The following is a 23,698-nucleotide window of genomic DNA, read 5'->3' as shown; positions in this document are numbered from 1 at the left end:
TTAACATACCTACAGACATTTTACAATGATCACACTAACACTTCAACTATTTTTAAATCTTTCATTAATTTATTTTATAAACTATTAAACAAATGTAATGGTTTTTATTTATCCTACCATTTATAATTATATTATTAAAGTTATTTTTATTTAAATACCTATTTATAACACAACACAAATAAACACACAGGCTATATGCCAAAAGCTGGGTATAATGCAAGCCAGCACCTATTCATAAAACAGTTAACTGGGATACCTTACAACGGCAGCCTGGTGCACAATGAGACATTTAAAACCATCTCTCATCTAACTGAGAGTCAGTAAATCTCAAAGTTGCCTGAGAGCTCTTGGGTAGCTTCGGGGACCATGCACCTAAATCTTTATCATTAGGGTGACAAAATTATAATTTTTAAAAAAAAAGATTTTTTTTATTGCTAGCTAATTCTTCTCTAACGGCTTAGGAAGGCTGTATAAAAATGTACGGCTTTCTAATTGTTCTAATATATATTTAATAACCCATCTATGCTGTTTTGTTATGTAAACTATTTTGCATAAATATGCATATTAGCCTACTTTCCATCATGAACAGCGCCATAGTCTTATGTCCTACAGTCTGCAGACTATTATCATTTTCCTCATGGACAGCGCCATCTATTGGATACATAGTCTTATGTCCTGTAGAGATGGGAAGTTCGGATCTTTCACATGAATCAGTTCATTCAAATGAACCGATTCATGAATCGAATCTTCGGTTCATTCGCTGAGCTGACAAGAAGCAAGTGAACCGAAGCTTAGGTTGCGCAATGCACATGCACGGATGCTTCGATTCACTTGCTGACTCGCTGAGTCGGCTCTTGGTCTGAGTCAGGAAGTTTATTCTGTAAAACCCTGTGTGTAAATGTGTAATTATTAGGGTTGTCCCGATACCGATACTAGTATCGGTATCGGGACCGATTCCGAGTTTTCTCGGCGGTACTCAGCCGCCGATACCCCGCCCCGATACATAAATAGAATACTATGGGCGTAACTAGGGGCGGGGCCCGGTGCAGTCACTGTACTCTTACACCGGGCCCCGCCGCTCACCGAAGTATTTATAAACGTGAATCCTTATCCTGTTGTTAAGTTGAACTAACGCTGCCCTCTCCCATGTTCCCATGTTCCCCTGTATCCCCATAGCACTTACTTAAGCTTCCATAGCAGGCAGAGCGGACGGCACCAGTAACGTCACTCACTGACGTAGAGCGCCTGCTCCGCCCACTTTATGAGTGAAGCAGGCGGAGCAGACGCGCGACGTCAGTGAGTGACGTTACTGGTGCCGTCCGCTCTGCCTGCTATGGAAGCTTAAGTAAGTGCTATGGGGATACAGGGGAACATGGGAACATGGGAGAGGGCAGCGTTAGTTCAACTTAACAACAGGATAAGGATTCACGTTTATAAATACTTCGGTGAGCGGCGGGGCCCGGTGTATTGGGGGACACTGTTATGAGGGGGATCTGTGGATGACATATAGCAGTGTCATCCACAGATCCTCCCCATAACAGTTCCATCCACAGATCCCCTATAACAGCACCATCCACAGATCCCCCACCAAATAACAATGCCATCCTCAGATCCCCCCACCCCATAACAATGCCATCCACAGATATCCCACCCCATAGCAGTACCATCCACAGATCCCCATAACAGTGCCATCCACAGATCCCCTATAACAGTGCCATCCACAGATCCCCCATAACAGTGCCATCCACAGATCCCCATAACAGTGCCATCCACAGATCCCCCATAACAGCACCATCCACAGATCCCCATAACAGTGCCATCCACAGATCCCCCATAACAGTGCCATCCACAGATCCCCCATAACAGTGCCATCCACAGATCCCCATAACAGTGCCATCCACAGATCCCCATAACAGTGCCATCCACAGATCCCCCATAACAGCACCATCCACAGATCCCCATAACAGCGCCATCCACAGATCCCCCATAACAGTGCCATCCACAGATCCCCCATAACAGTGCCATCCACAGATCCCCCATAACAGTGCCATCCACAGATCCCCCATAACAGTGCCATCCACAGATCCCCCATAACAGTGCCATCCACAGATCCCCCATAACAGTGCCATCCACAGATCCCCATAACAGTGCCATCCACAGATCCCCCATAACAGTGCCATCCACAGATCCCCCACATGACAGTGCGTCATCCACAGATCCACAGATCCCCCAAAACGGTCACATGACATTTAAAAAAAGTATCGGTATTCGGTATCGGTGACTACTTGAAAAAAAGTATCGGTACTTGTACTCGGTCCTAAAAAAGTGGTATCGGGACAACCCTAGTAATTATCTACCCCACTGTAGGGAAAAAAAACAAGCATCCAGGGGGGGTGAATTTAACACTGGGGTAAATAATATAATTAAAATGGAGGGTTAAATATGTAAATGTATTTTAAAAAAAAATACATCTCTCTTAATAGTTATATAGCTACTGAATGAGACAGAAGAAGGGATGCCTTTAACATAGATATCTCCTTGAGAAGCCAATTTGACCCTAAAGGGTTAATTCAACCTGTAATCTAAACTCTGTCCTGTCACTTCTCTTATCTCTCTGCTGACTACCCGTCTGTCCCTTAACCTCATCACTGCTGCAGCCTGGTCATCAGCCCCAGTGTAAACTGTTCTAGTGACTGACGATTCTTTTAACTCAAAGAATCGTCAGAGTCTCTAACTAAGGCCTCTTTCACACTTGTGTTGTCTGGATCCGTCGTGTACTTCATTTGCCGGAAGTGCCCGCCGGATCCGTAACACTGCAAGTGAACTGAAAGCATTTGAAGACTGATCCGTCTTCAAAATGCGTTCAGTGTTACTATGGCAGCCAGGACGCTATTAAAGTCCTGGTTGCCATAGTAGTAGTGGGGAGCGGGGGAGCAGTATACTTACTGTCCGTGCGGCTCGCGGGGCGCTCCAGAATGACATCAGAGCGCCCCATGCGCATGGATGACGTGATCCATGCGATCACGTCATCCATGCGCATGGGGCGCCCTGACGTCACTCTGAAGCGCCCCGGGAGCCGCACGGACGGTAAGTATACTGCTCCCCCGCTCCCCACTACACTTTACCATGGCAAACAGGACTTTAGCGTCCTGGCAGCCATGGTAACCATTCAGTAAAAGCTAAACGTCGGATCCGGTAATGCGCCGAAACGACGTTTAGCTTAAGGCCGGATCCAGATTAATCCCTTTCAATGGGCATTAATTCCGGATCCGGCCTTGCGGCAAGTGTTCAGGATTGTTGACCGGAGCAAAAAGCGCAGCATGCTGCGGTATTTTCTCCTGCCAAAAAACGTTCCGGTCCGGAACTGAAGACATCCTGATGCATCCTGAACGGATTTCTCTCCATTCAGAATGCATGGGGATAATCCTGATCAGGATTCTTCCGGCATAGATCCCCGACGACGGAACTCTATGCCGGAACAGAACAACGCAAGTGTGAAAGAGCCCTAAATCGGATCTTTAGATTCTTTTAACCTGTGACTCATTCGATTCTTAGACTCTCTCCTGTACAGTGTGTGACTCAGAGCTGCTTGCCTGAGCTCTGATTGGTTGCAGGCCGGGGAGGGGAGGGGCTGGCTTCCACTCTAGGATCAGATTACACTCCTCCCTGCTGCGGCGTCTCTCTGCTCTGCTATCTGACTGCCTGGTTTATCAGCTGAAACACTGTTTGCAATATCTTGGCCATATTTATGCAAATGAGCTTACTTGACAAAACATTATAGAAAGGTTATTTGAATTTACTGTAGTTCGGACAATTAGAAAACAGAACATTTTTATGCAGCCCTCTTAAGCAGTGAAAGAGGAGTTAGCTAGCGTAAAAAAATAAAAAATAAATTACAATTGTTTTCACCCTAATGGTAACGACTGGTGCACAGGACCCCCTAGAAATCCGAAACAAACCGATATTGAGACTTACTGGCACTCTCCTTTTGGATAGAGAGTTAGGGCTGTTTCACACGAGCGGATGCCGTGCGTGACATCCGCTCCGTGAATGACAGCCAAGACCCGATGCAGACTGCAGAAGCACGGAGCATTAACATGATTGATAATGCTCTTTGCCTCTCTGTGATCTCTTTACTACGAAATCACAGTGAGATAAAGTTGTCACTGATTTCGTAGTAAAGAGATCACAGAGAGGCACGGAGCATTATCAATCATGTTAATGCTCCGTGCCTCTGCAGTCTGCATCAGGTCTTGGCTGTCATTCACGGAGCGGATGTCACGCACGGCATCCGCTCGTGTGAAACAGCCCTTAGTTTAATATCTCTCAGACTGCCACTGTGAGGTATGCTAATGGTACCTGTCTCACAGATAGGACATCGGCTTGCACATGCCTTGCTTATGGCATATAGCCTTCAGTTAAAAAAAAAACTGTTTTATGTTGTCTATTGTCTTTTTGGTAATAAGAAGTTATAAATGGTAGGAAGGGAACTATATAATAAGTGGTTATTAATATTAGGTAAAGACAAAAAAAACTATTTGTTTGTCTGTTATTTATACACAATTATGGGCACGTGTGTGTCAGTATTGTAGCCAACAGAAATGTATCTCACTCCAGTTGTGACTCCAACCCCCAACATTGTCCATCTATTGTTCTGAAGCTGTGATGGAAGAAAGGGGATGCACTACGCCCTTTTTATTTTTTTATTTTTTTCCTTTGAGAACAATACAGTAGATGGAGAATGTTTAGGTGGGGGGAGGGTTTAGTCACAGCTGGTGACTATGGCAATTCTCTGTGTTTTATGATTTTTTTTTTATTCTGTGTGTTGATACATCGCAATGCCAAATTTATATACTTTAATGTTTTACTACTCTTTCATCATAAAATCCGTTTTGTGCTGAACAAATTTATATTTTGAATCGCCATAGACTAAAATGCACAACATTTGTATTTTTTTGCCAATGTAGGCTTTCATACTCTCTTTTCGCGGAACAGATGACATCCTGATGCAAACTGGACAGATTTCTTTCCATTCAGAATACATTGGGATATGCCTGATCAGTTATTTTCCAGCATAGAGCCTCGTGACACCAGAGTCCATGTGACATAGGCCAAAACGAGGGGATACATGTCCGCGTGACACCAGAGTCCATGTGACATAGGCCAAAACGAAGGGGATGCATGTCCGCGTGACACCAGAGTCCATGTGACATAGGCCAAAACGTGGGGATACATGTCCGGGTGACATCAGAGTCACAACTGGAGTGAGATACATTTCTGTTGGCTACAATACTGACACAGACACACACGTGCCCATAGTTGTGTATAAATAACAGACAAACAAACACAAAGGACAAACAAATAGTTTTTTTTGTCTTTACCTAATATTAATAACCACTTATTATATAGTTCCCTTCCTACCATTTATAACTTCTTATTACCAAAATGACAATAGACAACATAAAACAGTTCTTTTTTTTAAACTGAAGGCTATATGCCATAAGCAAGGCATGTGCAAGCCAATGCCCTATCTGTGAGACAGGTACCATCAGCATACCTCACAGGGGCAGTCTGAGAGATATTAAACTAGCTCTCTATCCAAAAGAAGAGTGCCAGTAAGTCTCGGTTTGTTTCGGATTTCTAGGGGGTCCTGTGCACCAGTCGTTACCATTAGGGTGCAAACAATTGTAATTTTATTTTAATTTTTTTACGCTAGCTAACTCCTCTTTCGCTGCTTAAGAGGGCTGCATAAAAATGTTCTGTTTTCTAATTGTCCGAACTACAGTAAATTCAAATAACCTTTCTATAATGTTTTGTCAAGTAAGCTCATTTGCATAAATATGGCCAAGATATTGCAAACAGTGTTTCAGCTGATAAACCAGGCAGTCAGATAGCAGAGCAGAGAGACGCCGCAGCAGGGAGGAGTGTAATCTGATCCTAGAGTGGAAGCCAGCCCCTCCCCTCCCCGGCCGGCAACCAATCAGAGCTCAGGCAAGCAGCACTGAGTCACACACTGTACAGGAGAGAGTCTAAGAATCGAATGAGTCACAGGTTAAAAGAATCTAAAGATCCGACTTAGTTAGAGACTCATTCGATTCTTTGAGTTAAAGAGTTTCTGTCACCCCGCAAAACTCATTTTTTTTTTTTTGGATAGTTAGATTCCTCATAGTGCGATATAGGAGAATATAATGCTCTTACTTACTTTCATGCGGCCGATTCTTTATAAAACGAACTTTTATAATATGTAAATGAGGGCTCTACCAGCAAGTAGGGCGTCTACTTGCTGGTAGCTGCTGCAGAAATCCGCCCCCTCGCCGTGTTGATTGACAGGGCCAGCCGTGATCTCCTCCTCCGGCTGGCCCTGTCAGTAATTCAAAAATCGCGCGCCTCGCGTCATTCGGCGCAGGCGCTCTGAGATGAGGAGGCTCGTCTCCTCAGCACTCCCTCAGTGCGCCTGCGCCGATGACGTCTTCTCTTTTGGTGATGTCATCGGCGCAGGCGCACTGAGGGAGTGCTGAGGATACGAGCCTCCTCATCTCAGAGCGCCTGCGCCGAATGACGCGAGGCGCGCGATTTTTGAATTACTGACAGGGCCAGCCGGAGGAGGAGATCACGGCTGGCCCTGTCAATCAACACGGCGAGGGGGCGGATTTCTGCAGCAGCTACCAGCAAGTAGACGCCCTACTTGCTGGTAGAGCCCTCATTTACATATTATAAAAGTTCGTTTTATAAAGAATCGGCCGCATGAAAGTAAGTAAGAGCATTATATTCTCCTATATCGCACTATGAGCAATCTAACTATCCAAAAAAAAAAAAATGAGTTTTGCGGGGTGACAGAAACCCTTTAAAAGAACCGTCAGTCACTAGAACAGTTTACACTGAGACTAATGACCAGGCTGCAGCAGTGATGAGGTTGAGAGATAAGAAAAGGGACATGACAGAGTTTAGATTACAGGTTGAATTAACCCTTTAGGGTCAAATTGGCTTCTCAAGGAGATATATCTGTTAAAGGCATCCCTTTTTCTGTCTCATTCAGTAGCTATATAACTATTGAGAGAGATGTATTTAATTTTAAATACATTTACACATTTAACCCTCCATTTTAATTATATTATTTACCCCAGTGTTAAATTCACCCCCCCTGGATGCTTGTTTTTTTTCCTACAGTGGGGTAGATAATTACACATTAAGGCCTCATGCACACGACCGTTGTGTGCATCCACGTCCGTGGTTCCATTTTCCGTTTTTTTTTTCGCGGACCCATTGACTTTCAATGGGTCCGTGGAAAAATCGGAAAATGCACCGTTTGGCAGCCGCATCCGTGATCCGTGTTTCCTGGCCGTGAAAAAAATATGACCTGTCCTATTTTTTTCACGGTCAACGGTTCGCGGACCAATTCAAGTCAATGGGTCCGTGAAAAATCACGGATGCACACAAGATTGTCATCCGCGTCCGTGATCCGTGTCCGTGTCCGTTTTTTCCTATCATTTCAATGGCAAACTTGACTTAGATTTTTTTTTTTATTTTTCATGTCCGTGGATCCTCCAAAAATCAAGGAAGACCCACGGAAGAAAAAACAGACACGGATCACGGAACAACGGAAACCGTTTTTGCGGACCGCTAAAAAAAACGTCCGTGTGCATGAGGCCTTACACACAGGGTTTTAAAGAATAAACTTCCGGACTCAGACCAAGAGCCGACTCAGCGAGTCAGCAAGTGAATCGAAGCATCCGCGCATGCGCATTGCGCAACCTAAGCTTCGGTTCACTTGCTTCTTGTCAGCTCAGCGAATGAACCGAAGATTTCGATTCATGAATCGGTTCATTTGAATGAACTGATTCATGTGAAAGATCTGAACTTCCCATCTCTACAAGACATAAGACTATGTATCCAATAGATGGCGCTGTCCATGAGGAAAATGATAATAGTCTGCAGACTGTAGGACATAAGACTATGTATCCAATAGATGGCGCTGTTCATGAGGAAAATGATAATAGTCTGCAGACAGTAGGACATAAGACTATGTATCAAATAGATGGCGTTGTCCGTGAGGAAAATGATAATAGTCAGCAGACTGTAGGACATAAGACTATGTATCCAATAGATGGCGCTGTTCATGAGGAAAATGATAATAGTCTGCAGACTGTAGGAAATAAGACTATGTATCCAATAGATGGCGCTGTTCATGATGGAAAGTAGGCTAATATGCATATTTATGCAAATTAGTTTACATAACAAAACAGCATAGATGGGCTATTAAATATATATTAGAACAATTAGAAAGCCGTAAATTTTATGCAGCCTTCCTAAGCCACTAGAGAAGAATTAGCTAGCAATAAAAAAAAAATTGTCACTCTAATGATAAAGATTTAGGTGCATGGTCCTTCAAGCTATCCAAGAGCTCTCAGGCAACTTTGAGATTTACTGATGCTCAGTAAGATGAGAGATGGTTTTAAATGTCTCATCGTGCACCAGGCTGCCATTGTAAGGTATCCTAGTTACCTGTTTTGTAAATAGGTGCTGGCTTGCATTATACCCGGCTTTTGGCATATAGCCTGTGTGTTTATTTGTTCTGCGAGTTATTAATAATGTTTTTAAATAATTAAAACTATTTAAAAGTATATATTAATTAAAAAAATTATATTTAACTATTAAAAAATCCTTTAAGATATAACTTAATGTGTTAAAAAGAGGAAGATGTAATTTAGTTTAAACAGTTACTGTGGTTTTAATTAAGATTGGTTAATGCTGCCATCTACTGGCTTTGTTATGAATTGTAGGTTAGTGTTGCTTTCGTTATGCGAAAAAAGGGATTGCTAACGTCGCTTCTGTATTTGGATCTAACAGAATTTTTCCCCAAAAATTGGTTGAATCGAATTTTTAAAAAATTTGCTCATCTCTAATATTTTTATATTTAAAATTTGGAAAGGGGGTACCTGCAGTGTATAGAGTAGGCTCACCGTGTAAAGAGTTGCATGCCCTCAGCTACTGTGACGTACAGGTACCGAACGTGGTTGAAGGTGTTAAATTACATTGACTGCTGGGTCAAAGCAGTTTACACAATGTAAATAATATCAGACTATTTCAATCTATAAAAGCTTATAATGGATTGGCATATTTCAAGGCCCCCTTAAAGGGGTCGTTTTCCAGAGTTTATGATGTAGACAACATTAATACAAGACACTTACTAATGTATTGTAATTGTCCATATTGCCTCCTTTGCTGGCTTGACTCATTTTTTTATCACATTATACACAGCTTGAGCGTACAGCCACTGCTGCAGCGCAGATATGGGATGGCAGATATTGGTGCCTATGCACACATGTCCAAGGTCGTGGACATCAGAGAAGCCAGTACTTTTTCCTATAGTGTGCAAGCAAGGCCACAGCTGCTGGATTGGAAACCAGCAGTGTATCATTGAAAAATAAATAAAGCCAACAAAGGAAGCAATATGGTCATTCAAAATACATAAAAAAGTGCCTTGTATTAACTTTCTCTACATGATAAATGCCATTTGCTTAAGTAAGACAACCCCTTTAAGTATTGTTGTATAGTCTAATGTGTGTGGCAAGCTCCAAAACGTGTAATGGGGAACCTGAAGGTAGTTGGTAGATAAGTATTGTTTGGCCAACAGGTACTGAGTGTGTATGACTGCCATTTAGCTCATCAGAGAGGATGACACCAACCCTCTAGCTATACAGAAGAAGTTTATATCTATTTTATTTATATCATAAACTATGCATTATACTCCCAGGCTATGTTATCATTTGAAACCAATAGGTAAAATACCCAAAAAGTTAAAATGTGCAGAAGCAAGTCCTTGGCATCTTTAATTGGGTTTTCTGTGCTGGGCTTACTGTTCCTGTGGTGGCTCGGCCCAATACAAGACCATTGGTGTCTCTGGTAGGCCAGTTCCTTCCTCTACAAGCCTGTCGTAATAATCAATATTTTCTTGCATCACTTACATCATCCTGATCCCGCATGGCATTCAGCTGCTCAAGTTTTTTAGCCCAGTAACGAGCCTCCTCTTCAGGAATATCTAAAAGGAAATTGTAGTTGTTTTTGTTAATGTACAGTAATTGAAAAATTACAGTTAATTAATAATAATAATTATTATTTATATAGTGCCACCATATTCTGCAGCGCTTTACAATTCAATAACTGGTATGTGATTTATTTACCATTCAATTCTACTAACAGTGTTTTTCCAGAATCTATAGTTATGTACTGTACATAGTTATATAAGGAATTTACTTAGGTTGAAAAAAGACACATGTCCATCCAAGCTCAACTCCAAATGCCTTAGTCAATAATACTGTATAGGCAGCGTATTATTCAAACTCCTAATGGTGCTCAGTCAGAACATGATGATGGGTTTGATCCAGCTGGGCCACGCAATAATGCAAGTTTACAAATAAGCAGAAGGTGACAGCACGCAGATATCAATAAGGATGTGATGGTTTTAACTGCCTTTTTCAAACGAAATTTCCCTGTGGGCTGATGCACAGTGGGCCAGCTAGTGGAAGTTTTGGGGGGATGTATTTTGTGCTGCTGGCAGTATTTTGTGATGGACTGTGGTATTTGGTTCTGTTAGGCTGCGTTCACACGGGTGAGATTTCCGCGCGGGTGCAATGCGGTAGGTGAACGCATTGCACCCGCACTGAATCCGGACCCATTCATTTCTATGGGGCTGTTCAGATGAGCGATGATTTTCACGCATCACTTGTGCGTTGCGTGAAAATCGCAGCATGCTCTATATTCTGCGTTTTTCACGCAACGCAGCCCCAATAGAAGTGAATGGGGTTGCGTGAAAATCGCAAGCATCCGCAAGCAAGTGCGGATGCGGTGCGATTTTCACGCATGGTTGCTAGGATGAAAGTCTATTCACTGTATTATTTTCCCTTATAACATGGTTATAAGGGAAAATAATAGCATTCTGAATACAGAATGCTTAGTAAAATAGCGCTGGAGGGGTTAAAAAAAATAAACAAATTAACTCACCTTCTCCTCTTGATCGCGTAGTTCCCGGTCTCTTCTGATGAGCTGTCGGCTAAAGGACCTTTGGTGACGTCAGATCACATGCTCCAATCACATGGTCCATCACCGTGGTTATGTACCATGTGATTGGAGCATGTGATCTGACGTCACCAAAGGTCCTTTAGCCGACAACTCATCATTAAAGAAGTAAAGAAGAGACCGGAAACTACGCGGAGGAGGTGAGTTAATTTTTAAAAAAAATTTTTTAACCCTTAATTGATCACCTACTAAGCATTCTGTATTCAGAATGCTATTATTTTCCCTTATAACCAGGTTATAAGGGAAAATAATACAATCTACAGAACACCTAACCCAAACCCGAACTTCTGTGAAGAAGTCCGGGTCTGGGTACCACAGTCGGTTTTTTATCACGCGCGTGCAAAAAACATTGCACCCGCGCGATAAAAACTGAACATCGGAACCCAATTGCAGTCAAAACTGACTGCAATTGCATTCCTACTCGCGCGGGTTTGCCGCAACACACAGCGACGCATCCGGACCTAATCCGGACACGCTCGTGTGAACCCAGCCTTAGGCCCCTTTCACACGAGCGTGACGGATTAGGTCCGGATGGGTTCAGGGTGCGTTCAGTGAAAATCGCACTATTTTGCAAGCAAGTTCAGTCAGTTTTGTCTACGATTGTGTTCAGTTGTTCAGTTTTTTCCGCGCGGGTGCAATGCGTTTTGATGCGTTTTTCACGCACGTGATAAAAAACGGAAGGTTTACAAACAACATCTCTTAGCAACCATCAGTGAAAAACGCATCGCACCCGCACTTGCTTGCGGATTCAATGCGTTTTTACGCAGCCCCATTAACTTCTATGGGGCCAGGGCTGCGTGAAAAACGCTGAATATAGAACCTGCTGCGATTTTCACGCAACGCAGAACTGATGCGTGAAAAACAACGCTCTTGTACACAGACCCATTGAAAAGAATGGGTCAGGATTCAGTGCGGGTGCTATGCGTTCACGTCACGCATTGCACCCGCGCGGAAAACTCGCTCGTGTGAAAGTGGCCTTAGGGTGGTATAATGTGCCACTATATGGTATTGCTGGCCCTGCCTTCCATCAATTTGGACCTAACTACAAAACGGGGCCACTTTTGGTATTTTCTCCAGAGCTACTGTAAGTTCTTAGTCCGCCCCTGGGGGAGAAGGGGAGGCTTGCAGTGGGTTCTGTTTTGGAAAGGGGATCCTGGGATTGTTTAACAATGTCATCAGGTAAATTCAGCAATGAAGAAAATAAATATTACTAAAGGACCAGATAGGGCTCACATGGACATGTTTTGAGATTGTGTGCTCAGCTAGCAGGAGTTTTAACTGGGATATTCAACTTGTCACTTCAATTGGCTGTAGTCCACAGATGTTTGAAAGCTACCACCATTATCCCAGTTCCAAAAATGCAGGGTAACAGAAGTCTAAATGATTATAGGCCAGTGGTGTTGACAATCTTTTGAGAGACTTGTGTTATAATTTTTTAGGCCTGGCATCCCTACTATGCTGGATATATATCAGTTTGCTTACAGTAGATCTACTGAGGGTCCGATTTCTATTGCACTCCATTCTGCTGTTTCACATATGAAAAAGCTGCAGTTCCTCACGGTGGGGTAGTAGGAAATGACAAGAGCTAACATAGGGAGGAGGTTCGGAATCGAATTAAGTGGTGTGCAGAGAGTAACTTTGTTCTCCAGGCTTTTAATATTGATGTCAGTAAATGGACATAGGGAACTCCCTAGAAAATCTATTGATATTGAGCCTGCTATAACCACTTAGCTATAATAAATTCAAAATTCTAAAATAATTCCATTGCTTAACTTTGACATCAATCATGGATAGGTCATCAATATCATATCAGCTGTATGAAGGGTATGCGCGTGCAGTTTGAACGTGCCGTCTCTCGTCTCTCTTCCTGCTTGCTGCTATTTTCCCATAGATATAGCAGCAAGGAGCACGAAGAGAGGATAGGTCATCAATATTAAAATCCCGGAGAACCCCTTTAATGTAGCTAAAATAGAAACATAGAAACATAGGCAGATGTCGGCAGATAAGAACCATTTGGCCCATCTAGTCTGCCCAATATACTGAATACTATGAATAGCCCCTGGCCCTATCTTATATGAAGGATGGCCTTATGCCTATCCCATGCATGCTTAAACTCCTTCACTGTATTTGCAGCTACCACTTCTGCAGGAAGGCTATTCCATGTATCCACTACTCTCTCAGTAAAGTAATACTTCCTGATATTACTTTTAAACCTTTGCCCCTCTAATTTAAAACTATGTCCTCTTGTAGCAGTTTTTCTTCTTTTAAATATTCTCTCCTCTTTTACCTTGTTGATTCCCTTTATGTATTTAAAAGTTTCTATCATATCCCCTCTGTATCGTCTTTCTTCCAAGCTATACATGTTAAGGTCCTTTAATCTTTCCTGGTAAATTTTATCCTGCAATCCATGTATCAGTTTAGTAGTAGAGATGTCCCGAACTATTCGCCGGCGAACAGTTCTCGGCGAACATAGCTTGTTCGCAGAAAATGCAAATGTGATCGCACACTACATCCAGCACTCTGCCCTCCATGCTGGATGAGACATTGGTGTACATTTTGGCCAAAGCGTATTTAAGCCACTCACCGCGTCAAGGTCGTCTCATTTGAGTGGTCCCTAACTCTTGTTCCTACCTGTTTATGGGCCATGACAGCCACATAAAGTCCAGGGAATGCAGGTCAGCATGCAAGCCAAGTACACTCTGCTTTTAACCCCGTCCGGTGCCATTACAGCTTTCATCGGATCCAGGGATGCAAGTACCAACATGCATGCTGAGCCCACCATATACTTCTCCTGGAGCCAAATGGCTAATGGTAGGTTCTTTATAAGCAGACTCAGTTTTATACTGACTTTAAAACCAGCCTCCAGGACAGATTGACTGGTCAGGTGTGCTTGTTCGCGTTCGCCGCGGCGGGCGAACATATGCAATGTTCGGTCCGCCCCCTATTCGTCATCATTGAGCAAACTTTGACCCTGTACCTCACAGTCAGCAGACACATTCCAGCCAATTAGCAGCATACCCTCCCTCCCAGACCCTCCCAACTCCTGGACAGCATCCATTTTAGATTCATTCGGAAGCTGCAGTCTTAGTGAGAGGAAGGACAGTGTAGCTGCTGCTGATTTAATAGGGAAATCGATAGCTAGGCCAGTGTATTCAGTGTCCACTCCAGTCCTGAAAGACTCATCTTATCTCTGCTGTAAGGACAGCGTCCTGACAGCACTCCAAAAAGCCCTTTTTAGGGCTAGTACATCAGTCTGCTTCTTTTTTTTTTTCCCTCTGTCATCTAATTGCAGTTGCCTGCCAGCGTGTGTGTCAGGCTCACAGCATATACTGTGCCCACTTGCCCAGTGCCACCACTCATATTTGGTGTCACAGTAGCTTGCATTTTAAAAAAACCCCACTTTTTTGACTGTAATATAATTGCAGTTAGTTGCCTGCAAGTGTGTGTGTCAGGCCTACAGCGTGTACTGTGCCAACTACTGCCAGTGTAAGAAAAAAGAAGTTCTGCATCGGCGCAAATTCACCAGTAGAAGCGGTCTTATTAGATGGATTCTTTTTGTTTTAATAAGAAACAACGCGTTTCGGGGATGAGAGACTCCCCTTCATCAGGTTTCACACACACATAACAGATATTACATTATTTATAGGTAAATTCTTGCAAAAAACCGCCAAAAGGATGCACCTGGGTGACGCCCCTTGTGGGAGGAGCCAACACCAGGTGTCATCCACACTTGTAATCCTTCATCATCTAAATAGCACTGAGTAAACATAGCTCTAAACAGTTCTATATATTCTACATAAGATCGCATTAATACTATATTAAAATTCATCATTGATCGTTTCTTTATTTGTGATGTATCGCATAACATTCCCGGTCATGTGATCGCTAGTATAAGCGTCACATGACTCGGGAGTCCGGAAGTATTAGTTAACTCCACGCCGCTCTTGTATAGCTGTCAGAAGAGAGGGCGGAAGTAGCGATACTAGGATCGCTTGAACTGCGCATGCTCACATGGGCCGGCTGCTTGGATGTCACGGGCCGAAGTAGCGATACTAAGATCGCTCAAACGGCGCATGCTCACCCCAGCCAGCAGCTTGGTTGTCACATGATCACAACTATGCGGTCATGTGGGCTATAATCTTGCCGCACGGACCTAGGTCATACTGGTGCTCTGTTTATTTTCATGGATATAAGTGGAGCCTATTTAGAAGTATATACAGAGCATTAAACGAATATATGCAGCTGCCATGGGATCTTACAATGACTCAAATAAATTATTTGGGGTTATAATAAAAATAAAAATAAAAATAGAGTTATAAAAAAAGGAAGGGGGAGATAATGAATTTATATATATATATATCTGCAATTTGGACAATATGATAAATATATATAAATAAATAAATATAATATATAAAATATATAAGAACATACATGGATGTATAAGTCTATAAATACATAAAAAAATATTCACTATTATAAATTAATTTCAAAGGCCTCATTAAGCCCATATGGATTAAGACTATTGATTTTAAAAATCCAATACATCTCACGACGTCTAATATACTGGATGTCAGTTTGGAGATGTAATGGAATGTGTTCGATTGGTGTTATAGTGAACCCTAGGGTATTGCCATCGTGGTGTTCTGCCGCATGTCTAGACACACTGTGTTTCATGTATTTTTTGCGAATTTTCGAACGGTGTGTATTGAAACGTTTGCGTAGAGTTTGTATTGTGCGGCCCACATACTGTAGATGACAGGGGCACTCCAATAAATAAATAACATGATTAGAATTACAGGTCAGGTGAGATTGGATTTCGAATAATTCCCCAGTGCTCTTGCTATTAAAGGATGAGCGCTGGTTAATACTAGTACAACAGAGGCATCTTGAATGACCACATTTAAAACTTCCTTTTGGAGCCTCAATCTCTTTCTCATCATTAGGGGGATGTATTGTGGATCTCATTTTGCTCGGGGCTAGCATATTTTTCAGAGTTTTGGCTCTTCTATACGTAAATTTTGGATTCTCCGGGATGATTTGACTAAGTATAGGGTCTCTCTTGAGGATGTGCCAGTGTTTCCCTAGTGTTGCCTTAATGGCGTTGTGGTTTTGGTTATATGTTGTTATAAAATTATAACAGTATGAGCTGATATCATTTTTGTCTTTCCTTCTTTGGGGGGGGGGCTAAGCTTTCTAGTTGCGTTAGTTTGTTCGCTTTTTCTCTGGCTCCCACAATGATGTCGCTCGGGTACCCCTTTTGGTTGAAAGGGGATGTCAGAATATTGCATTGTGAACTGAAGTCTGAGTCTAATGTACAATTTCTACTGATACGTTTAAACTGGCTGAAGGGGACGTTTGTCTTCCATTTTCTATAGTGAGTACTACCAAAGTCGAGATAGCTGTTGCTGTCTACCCTTTTAAAAAAGGTTCGCGTTTTAATTTCATTATTTAGGACGAAGATCTCTAGATCCAAAAATTCAGTTTTTGTTTTGTCATGTGTACCTGTAAATTTGATACCCCAATTGTTAGTATTTAGGTGAGACATAAATTCCTCTATGGTGGATTGTTCACCATCCCAAATGAAGATCAAGTCATCAATATATCTTTTAAAATAAATAATATTATTATGCCAGAACTTAGTTTGGTATATGAAGTGTTCTTCAAATCTACCCATAAACAGATTTGCGAAGCTTGGCGCGAAACGCGTCCCCATCGCGGTGCCTCGTATCTGTTTATAGGTCTGCTCTTGAAAAGTAAATACATTGTGGGTGAGTATGAATTCCATGCCTTGATTGATAAAGGTTTTTTGCTCTAAAGGCATTTCAGGATCATTGTTTAAAAAGACAGATACACATTCCAGTCCTAGATTGTGGGGGATATTCGTATATAGGGCTGATATATCTAGGGTTAGCCAATGATAGTTTCCTTGCCACTTAATGTCTTTTAGGGATGTTATTAGTGATGTGGAATCTTTAAGATGTGATTTAAGATTTTGGACATATTTTTGGAGATGTACATCGATATAATGGGAGAGGTTTCTGGTCAGAGAGGACACTCCGGAGATTATGGGTCTACCGGGAGGGTTTTCTAGGGCTTTGTGTATTTTCGGCAGGTGGTAGAAAGTTACTAGAGTTGCTTCTTTCACTAAAATATATTCCTTCTCCTTTTTGTCCAGAACTATTTCTGCTGATTTTATTAGTTTTTCAAATTCATCTCTATATTGTTTAGAAGGATCACTGTCTAACGGTAGATAGTAATTTGTGTCAGAAAGTATGTTCAGAGCTTCTTTTATATAATCCTCTATGTTCTGGATCACGATTCCACCCCCTTTATCTGCACTTCTTATCATAATTTTCGTATTAGATTGTAGGCTTTTGAGAGCTACTCTCTCATATGGTTTAAGGTTATGTTTTTGTTTTTTTTGGCCTGGCTGGATCCCCTCTTGGTTAATTTGTCTAAAATCGTTAGATACTAACGAGTAGAATGTGTCGAGAAAATTGCCCTTATGGTGAATGGGATAAAAATTGGATGGTGGTCTGAGGCCTGATGGAATAGCTTTCGAATCGGGCCCCTCTGTTGTTGGAGTAGTTACTATTTGTGTCTGTTGTAATTTTGCTACTGAGTTTTCCTGCATTTTAAAATGTCTTTTAAGGGTTAGTTTCTTAATAAATTTGTTTAGATCTAGGAACAGATCAAACTCATCTATTTTGCTTGTGGGGCAAAAAGACAGACCTTTAGATAGCACTGAAATTTCGGCTTTCTTTAGTGTGTATGATGATAGGTTGAAAATGCCTGAAGACTTTTCGATGTTGGTTGTTTTTTCTACGTCATATTTTGTGTTTATGTTTTTCTTTTTGATTTTATTCTTTCCTGCTCGGCATCCTCTTCTGGGTTTTTTCTTTTGGTGGGTTTCCGGCCTAGTGGGTGAAAAAAATGAGTGATATTTACTGTTTTTGGACTCTTCAATATGGGATATGCTGCCGTAGAGTGTATGAGGGGCGGTAGGGCTAAAAAAGATGGGCCTGCTGTAGAGAGGTCTTCTATGGATTGTGTGATATTTTGGGGTGGATCTGTATTGGTAAGTAAATCATGGGCCACCGGATTTGAAATAGAATTGGAGTCCACAGGACATGCTGGGGGTGTACAGGTGTGTACTGTAAGAAGCGAATCTGCTTCCACATCCGAAGAGGTGGACGGAGTGGAAGATCTAGACTAGGGTGAAAAAATGGATTGTGAATGGGTGGAGAAATGGGTGGGTGGTAAGTTGAGTGGGCCACATTCTGCCATAATGTTTTTGGGAAATATGATCGATGGGGACGTGATAGGTGTAGTACTGTTAGAAAAGGGAACTGAGCCTAGTTTACTGGGCGTGAGTAAGGGAGTGTGGAACTCTAATTTAGAGGAATTGGGTTTGGAAATAGGGGTCCCTCTATTACAAGGGATATCGTCTGAAGGTTTGTTAAGGAGGGAATTGTTAAAGGGTCTCTCTGTATTGCTAGGAGTGTCTTTGGTGTTTGATAAAGTAAATCTCCCGTGTGACGGGATTCCAGGATTCTGTGGTTCCCTATATGGGTGTTTAGTTGCAGATCTATATTGGGGATTTTTATGCCTCTGGTTGGACTTGTTTTTGTATATATGGTTATTTCTATATGTATAATTACTACGAGGTTTGTGCTCTTGTTGCTTCAGGTGAGTGGAAGGTACAGTGGGGCCTCTCTCATCTATGGTAGAACCAGTGGCCTCAATGTTATGTGTGGCCAATGTGTTATAATGCGATGTTTTCTGGAAGGGGGATTTTTTCCAAAATTTTATATTATTGGTGACGAAGTCGCAACGGTCCCTTGCTAGTTTGCCACTCTTCTTGTTTAAGATCTCTTTTTCAAATGTGAGGACTCTAGTGGTAATTAATCGGTCAAACTTCGGAAAGTTCACATTTGATCTGAATTTAGATAGTTCTAGATAGCAAGCGGATATCTTGCTCCCTAGATCTAAATAAAGAGACCTCCTTTTTTCAATAAGTCTAGTCATAAGTCCCCTAGCACAATCGAGTAGATATATGTCCCATTCCATATCAAAAGTCAAATCATCTTTGAAACAATTGTCAAACCGTAGTCTGAGCCCACGGGGGACAATTTTTTCTTGTATGTAAATCTCCAGAAACGTGGCATCCAAATGATGTTGGATTTCATCCGTAACGAGTTTTTCAAGTTTATAAAAAAGATTGAGTAATGATTTTTCGTCTATAGTACTTGCGTTTTCTATCTCGCCTTTATCTTCGCTGGAGTCCACTGCATTCCTAGTGTATTGGAATATCAGGCGTTCGCGTTGTTCGATTCTATTTTGGATGTAATCCATGTTTTCCCTTCTGTTGATTGTAGTCTGGTGAATTTGCGCCGATGCAGAACTTCTTTTTTCTTACCTACAAATTCTTTTGGGGGACTGGACATCCCAACCAAGAGACCCAAAAATCTGCGGCTGCAATCCTGGTTCAAAAGGTCCTGTTTCTACCAAGTTTTCAGTAGCGTTGTGCCTGCCGGAGCACAACCCTATAAGGTGAGTTTGGATATTTCTCACTCTGACATTCCTATCCGGTGTGTGAACATACTACCCTATTGTGCGCTCTTTTTTTCTCTTTTTCTCTGTTTCCCTGCTCCTGAGGGAAATTTAGATTCGTCCGTGATCTAAACTACTGCCAGTGCACAGTGCCACTCATATCTGGTGTCACAGTAGCTTGCACGCATAGTACAACTAAACTAATCTAAAAAAAATTACAGGTAGAGGCAGGCCACCCCGCAGGGGCCGTCGTGGTCGTGGTGCTGTGATTCCCTTTGGCCCTAGAATAATGCCCAGTGTTCAGAGGCCACGTACCCTGAACTCGAAAAGTTCTGAGGACATAGATGACTGGCTAACACAGGACACCCAATCTTCTACAGCTTCCGCTCGGAACCTTGATGCACGATCCTCCTCCAGCTCAGCTTCGGGCACCTCTCAAGTTACCACTCGCCCGCCTGCCGCCACCACCAACACTAGCACCACAGCTGCTTCACTTGATCTGTCAGAGGAGTTATTTAAACATCAGTTGGAAGAAATGAGTGATGCGCAACCATTATTGCCAGAGGATGTAGATAACAGGGATATGTCTCAGTCAGGCAGCATTACACACATGGACGTACGGTGTGATGATGATGATGTTGTACACGCTGCTGCTTCCTTTGCTGAGTTGTCAGATACAAGTGAAGCGGTTGATGATGACGATGTGTCCGTGGATGTCATGTGGGTGCCCGCTCGAAGAGAAGAAGAACAGGGGGAAAGTTCAGATGGGGAGACAGAGAGGAGGAGGAGACGAGTCGGAAGCAGGGGGGGGTCATCGCAAGGAGCTAGTGGCACAGTCAGACAGCATGTATCGGCACCCGGGGTCAGCCAGACAGCACGCCAATCAACGCATGCTCAGCAGTGTGGCATTTTTTTTGGTGTGTCTGCCTCTGATAACAGCGATGCCGTTTGCAACCTGTGCCAAAAGAAACTGAGTCGTGGGAAGTCCAACACCCACCTAGGTACAACTGCTTTGCGAAGGCACATGATCTCACATTACAAACGCCTATGGGATCAACACATGATGACGAGTATAAGCAGCACACAAACTCAAAGCCACCATCCTCCTCCTGGTCCAGCATCTTCAGCCACGTCAACCACTGCTGTCCTCCTTGCCCCCTTTCAACCACCCGCCTTGAGCAGTTCCTGCTCATCTGCCCAGTCAGGTGTCTGTCAAGGAAATGTTTGAGCGTAGAAAGCCAATGTCACAGAGTCACCCCCTTGCCCGGCGTCTGACAGTTGGCTTGTCGGAACTCCTTAGCCCGCCAGCTTTTACCATACAAGCTGGTGGAGTCTGAGGCCTTCAAAATATTTGTAGCTATTGGGATACCGCAGTGGAAGGTACCCGGCTGAAATTTCTTTTCAAAAAAGGCAATCCCCAACCTGTACTCTATTGTGGAAAAGGAAGTCATGGCATGTCTGGCACACAGTGTTGGGGCAAGGGTCCATCTGACCACTGATAACTGGTCTGCAAAGCACGGTCAGGGCAGGTATATCAGGTACACTGCCTATTGGGTAAACCTGCTGACGGCTGCCAAGCATGGAATGCGTGGCTCTGCAGAGGAGTTGGTGACACCGCCACGACTTGCAGGCAGGCCTGCTGCCACCTCTACTCATCCTACTCCATCCTCTTCGCTAACCTCCTCGGCTGAGTTATCTTCTGCTGCTGCGTCTTGCTCCACATCAACTGCACCCCCCAGCTCCCCAGGGGCTATTCCACATCCCGGATACGACAGTGTCACGCCGTCTTGGGGTTGACTTGCCTGAAAGCAGAGAGTCACACCGGACCAGCACTCCTGTCGGCCCTGAACGCACAGGTGGATCAGTGGCTGACTCCGCACCAACTGGAGATCGGCAAAGTGGTGTATGACAACGGAAGCAATTTGTTGGCGGCATTGAATTTGGGCAAGTTGACACATGTGCCGTGCATGGCACATGTGTGTAATCTGATCGTACAACGCTTTGTGCATAAGTACCCAGGCTTACAGGACGTCCTCAAGCAGGCCAGGAAGGTGTGTGGCCATTTCAGGCGTTCCTACACGGCCATGGCGCACTTTTCAGATATTCAGCGGCGAAACAACATGCCAGTGAGGCGTTTGATTTGCGACAGCCCGACACGTTGGAATTCATCACTCCTAATGTTCGAACACCTGCTCCAACAAGAAAAAGCCATTAACGAGTATTTGTATGACCGGGGTGCTAGGACAGCCTCTGCGGAGCTGGGAACTTTTTTGCCACGTTACTGGACGCTCATGCGCAATGCCTGTAGGCTCATGAGTTCTTTTGAGGAGGTGACAAACCTAGTCAGTCGCACTTAAGGCACCATCAGCGAGATCATCCCATTTGTTTTCTTCCTGGAGCGTGCCCTGCGAAGATTGCTGGATCAGGCCGTAGATGAGCGCGAAGAGGAAGAGTTGTGGTCACCATCACCACCAGAAACAGCCTTATCAGCATCGCTTGCTGGACCTGCGGAAGAGGAGTCTGAGGAATAGGAATCAGAGGAGGAATGTGGCTTTGAGGAGGAGGAATACCAACCACAGCAGGCATCCCAGGGTGCTCGTTGTCACCTATATGGGACCCGTGGTGTTGTACGTGGCTGGGAGGAAGAACAGACCTTCAGTGAGATCAGTGAGGACGAGGAACGGGACATGAGTAGCTCGGCATCCAACCTTGTGCAAATGGGGTCTTTCATGCTGTCGTGCCTGTTGAGGGACCCTCGTATAAAAAGGCTGAAGGAGCACGACCTATACTGGGTGGCCACGCTACTAGACCCCCGATATAAGCAGAAAGTGCCTGAAATGTTACTGATTTACCGGAAGTCGGAAAGGAGGCAGCAGTTCCAAAATAAATTTAAAAGTATGCTTTACACAGCATATAAGGGTGATGTCACAGCACAACGGGAATCTAACAGGGGAAGAGGTAAAAGTAATCCTCCTACCACGACCACGCCGGCAAGGACAGGACGCTTTACAGTGTGTTGTTGATGGAGGACATGCAGAGCTTTTTAAGTCCTACGCATCGCCACAGCCCTTCGGGGTCCACTCTCAGAGAACGACTCGACCGACTACCTCGCCTTAACTGCAGATATCGACACTCTGAGGAGCGATGAACCCCTTTACTACTGGGTGTGCAGGCTTGACCTGTGGCCTGAGCTATCCCAATTTGCGATAGAACTTCTGGCCTGCCCCGCTTCAAGTGTCTTGTCAGAAAGGACCTTCAGTGCAGTAGGAGGTATTGTCACTGAGAAGAGAAGTCGCCTAGGTCAAAAAAGTCTAGATTACCTCACCTTTATTAAGATGAATGAGGCATGGATCCCGAAGGGACTGACAGTGGGCGATACATTTGACTAAAAAAGGCCTGATGAGATGAGCTGTCTTGGGCTAAAAATGGTCCACACGCTGCTGTATTTTATCTCTGCATGCCGGATGACTTGCGTGACTTATCCGCCACCAACTAGGGTTCAAGCCGCAATGTTTTAGTGCACTTTCTGCCTGGAAAACATAAATTTTTCTGGCCGGCTGCAACAATACCTAATTTTTCAGGCATGTGTACATGCCTAATTTTTCTTGCCTCTGGTGCTGCACTGTGGCTGCAAAAACAAAACAAAAAAAAAAGGCACATACATGTGTCAATTCCCCTTCGTGATCGTTACCTTGTTGTGGTGAAGGGGCTTGCGTATCACAATGAAGCGACCACCTCTATGAGTATTTTTGGCAATGGCAATGTTGGCACACCCCAGATGATAAGGTCGTTGCTTCATTGTGAACAGACCAAAAGCGATCGGCTGGATAATTTTGCATAGAAAAAACATGAATATTCTTTGTGATCATCTAAGGTGATCATTAAAGCTTACTAGGCCAACAATGGGCCCACACTGCAGAATCATTGTTTTCTGGGTCACTTAACTGTCACTGAACTACCTCAGCACGACCATAGGCTTTGAAAAAAAAACATCACCTGCAATCTCCCAAACGTGCGCACGAACACAGTCATCACTACACCAAGATTGACGCATAGAGGAATAAAACTA

At 43.4% G+C, this 23,698-nt stretch overlaps 1 protein-coding gene across 1 annotated transcript in view; it reads right to left on the bottom strand.

Moving 5' to 3' along the window:
• Window positions 1-23,698, bottom strand: part of LOC120990939 (protein unc-13 homolog A-like) — a 2,175,961-nt gene that overhangs the window by 1,888,106 nt on the left and 264,157 nt on the right. Inside the window, exon 5 of the mRNA XM_040419831.1 lies at window positions 9,966-10,039. Coding sequence (XP_040275765.1) covers window positions 9,966-10,039 — 74 coding nt within the window. The remainder of the gene's footprint in view (window positions 1-9,965; window positions 10,040-23,698) is intronic.

This window comes from Bufo bufo, chromosome 2 (genome assembly GCF_905171765.1).
Source record: "Bufo bufo chromosome 2, aBufBuf1.1, whole genome shotgun sequence".
Classification (NCBI taxonomy): domain Eukaryota; kingdom Metazoa; phylum Chordata; class Amphibia; order Anura; family Bufonidae; genus Bufo; species Bufo bufo.
The sequence above is the reverse complement of the archived record's forward strand: the minus strand, read 5'-3'. Positions and strand labels throughout refer to the sequence as shown.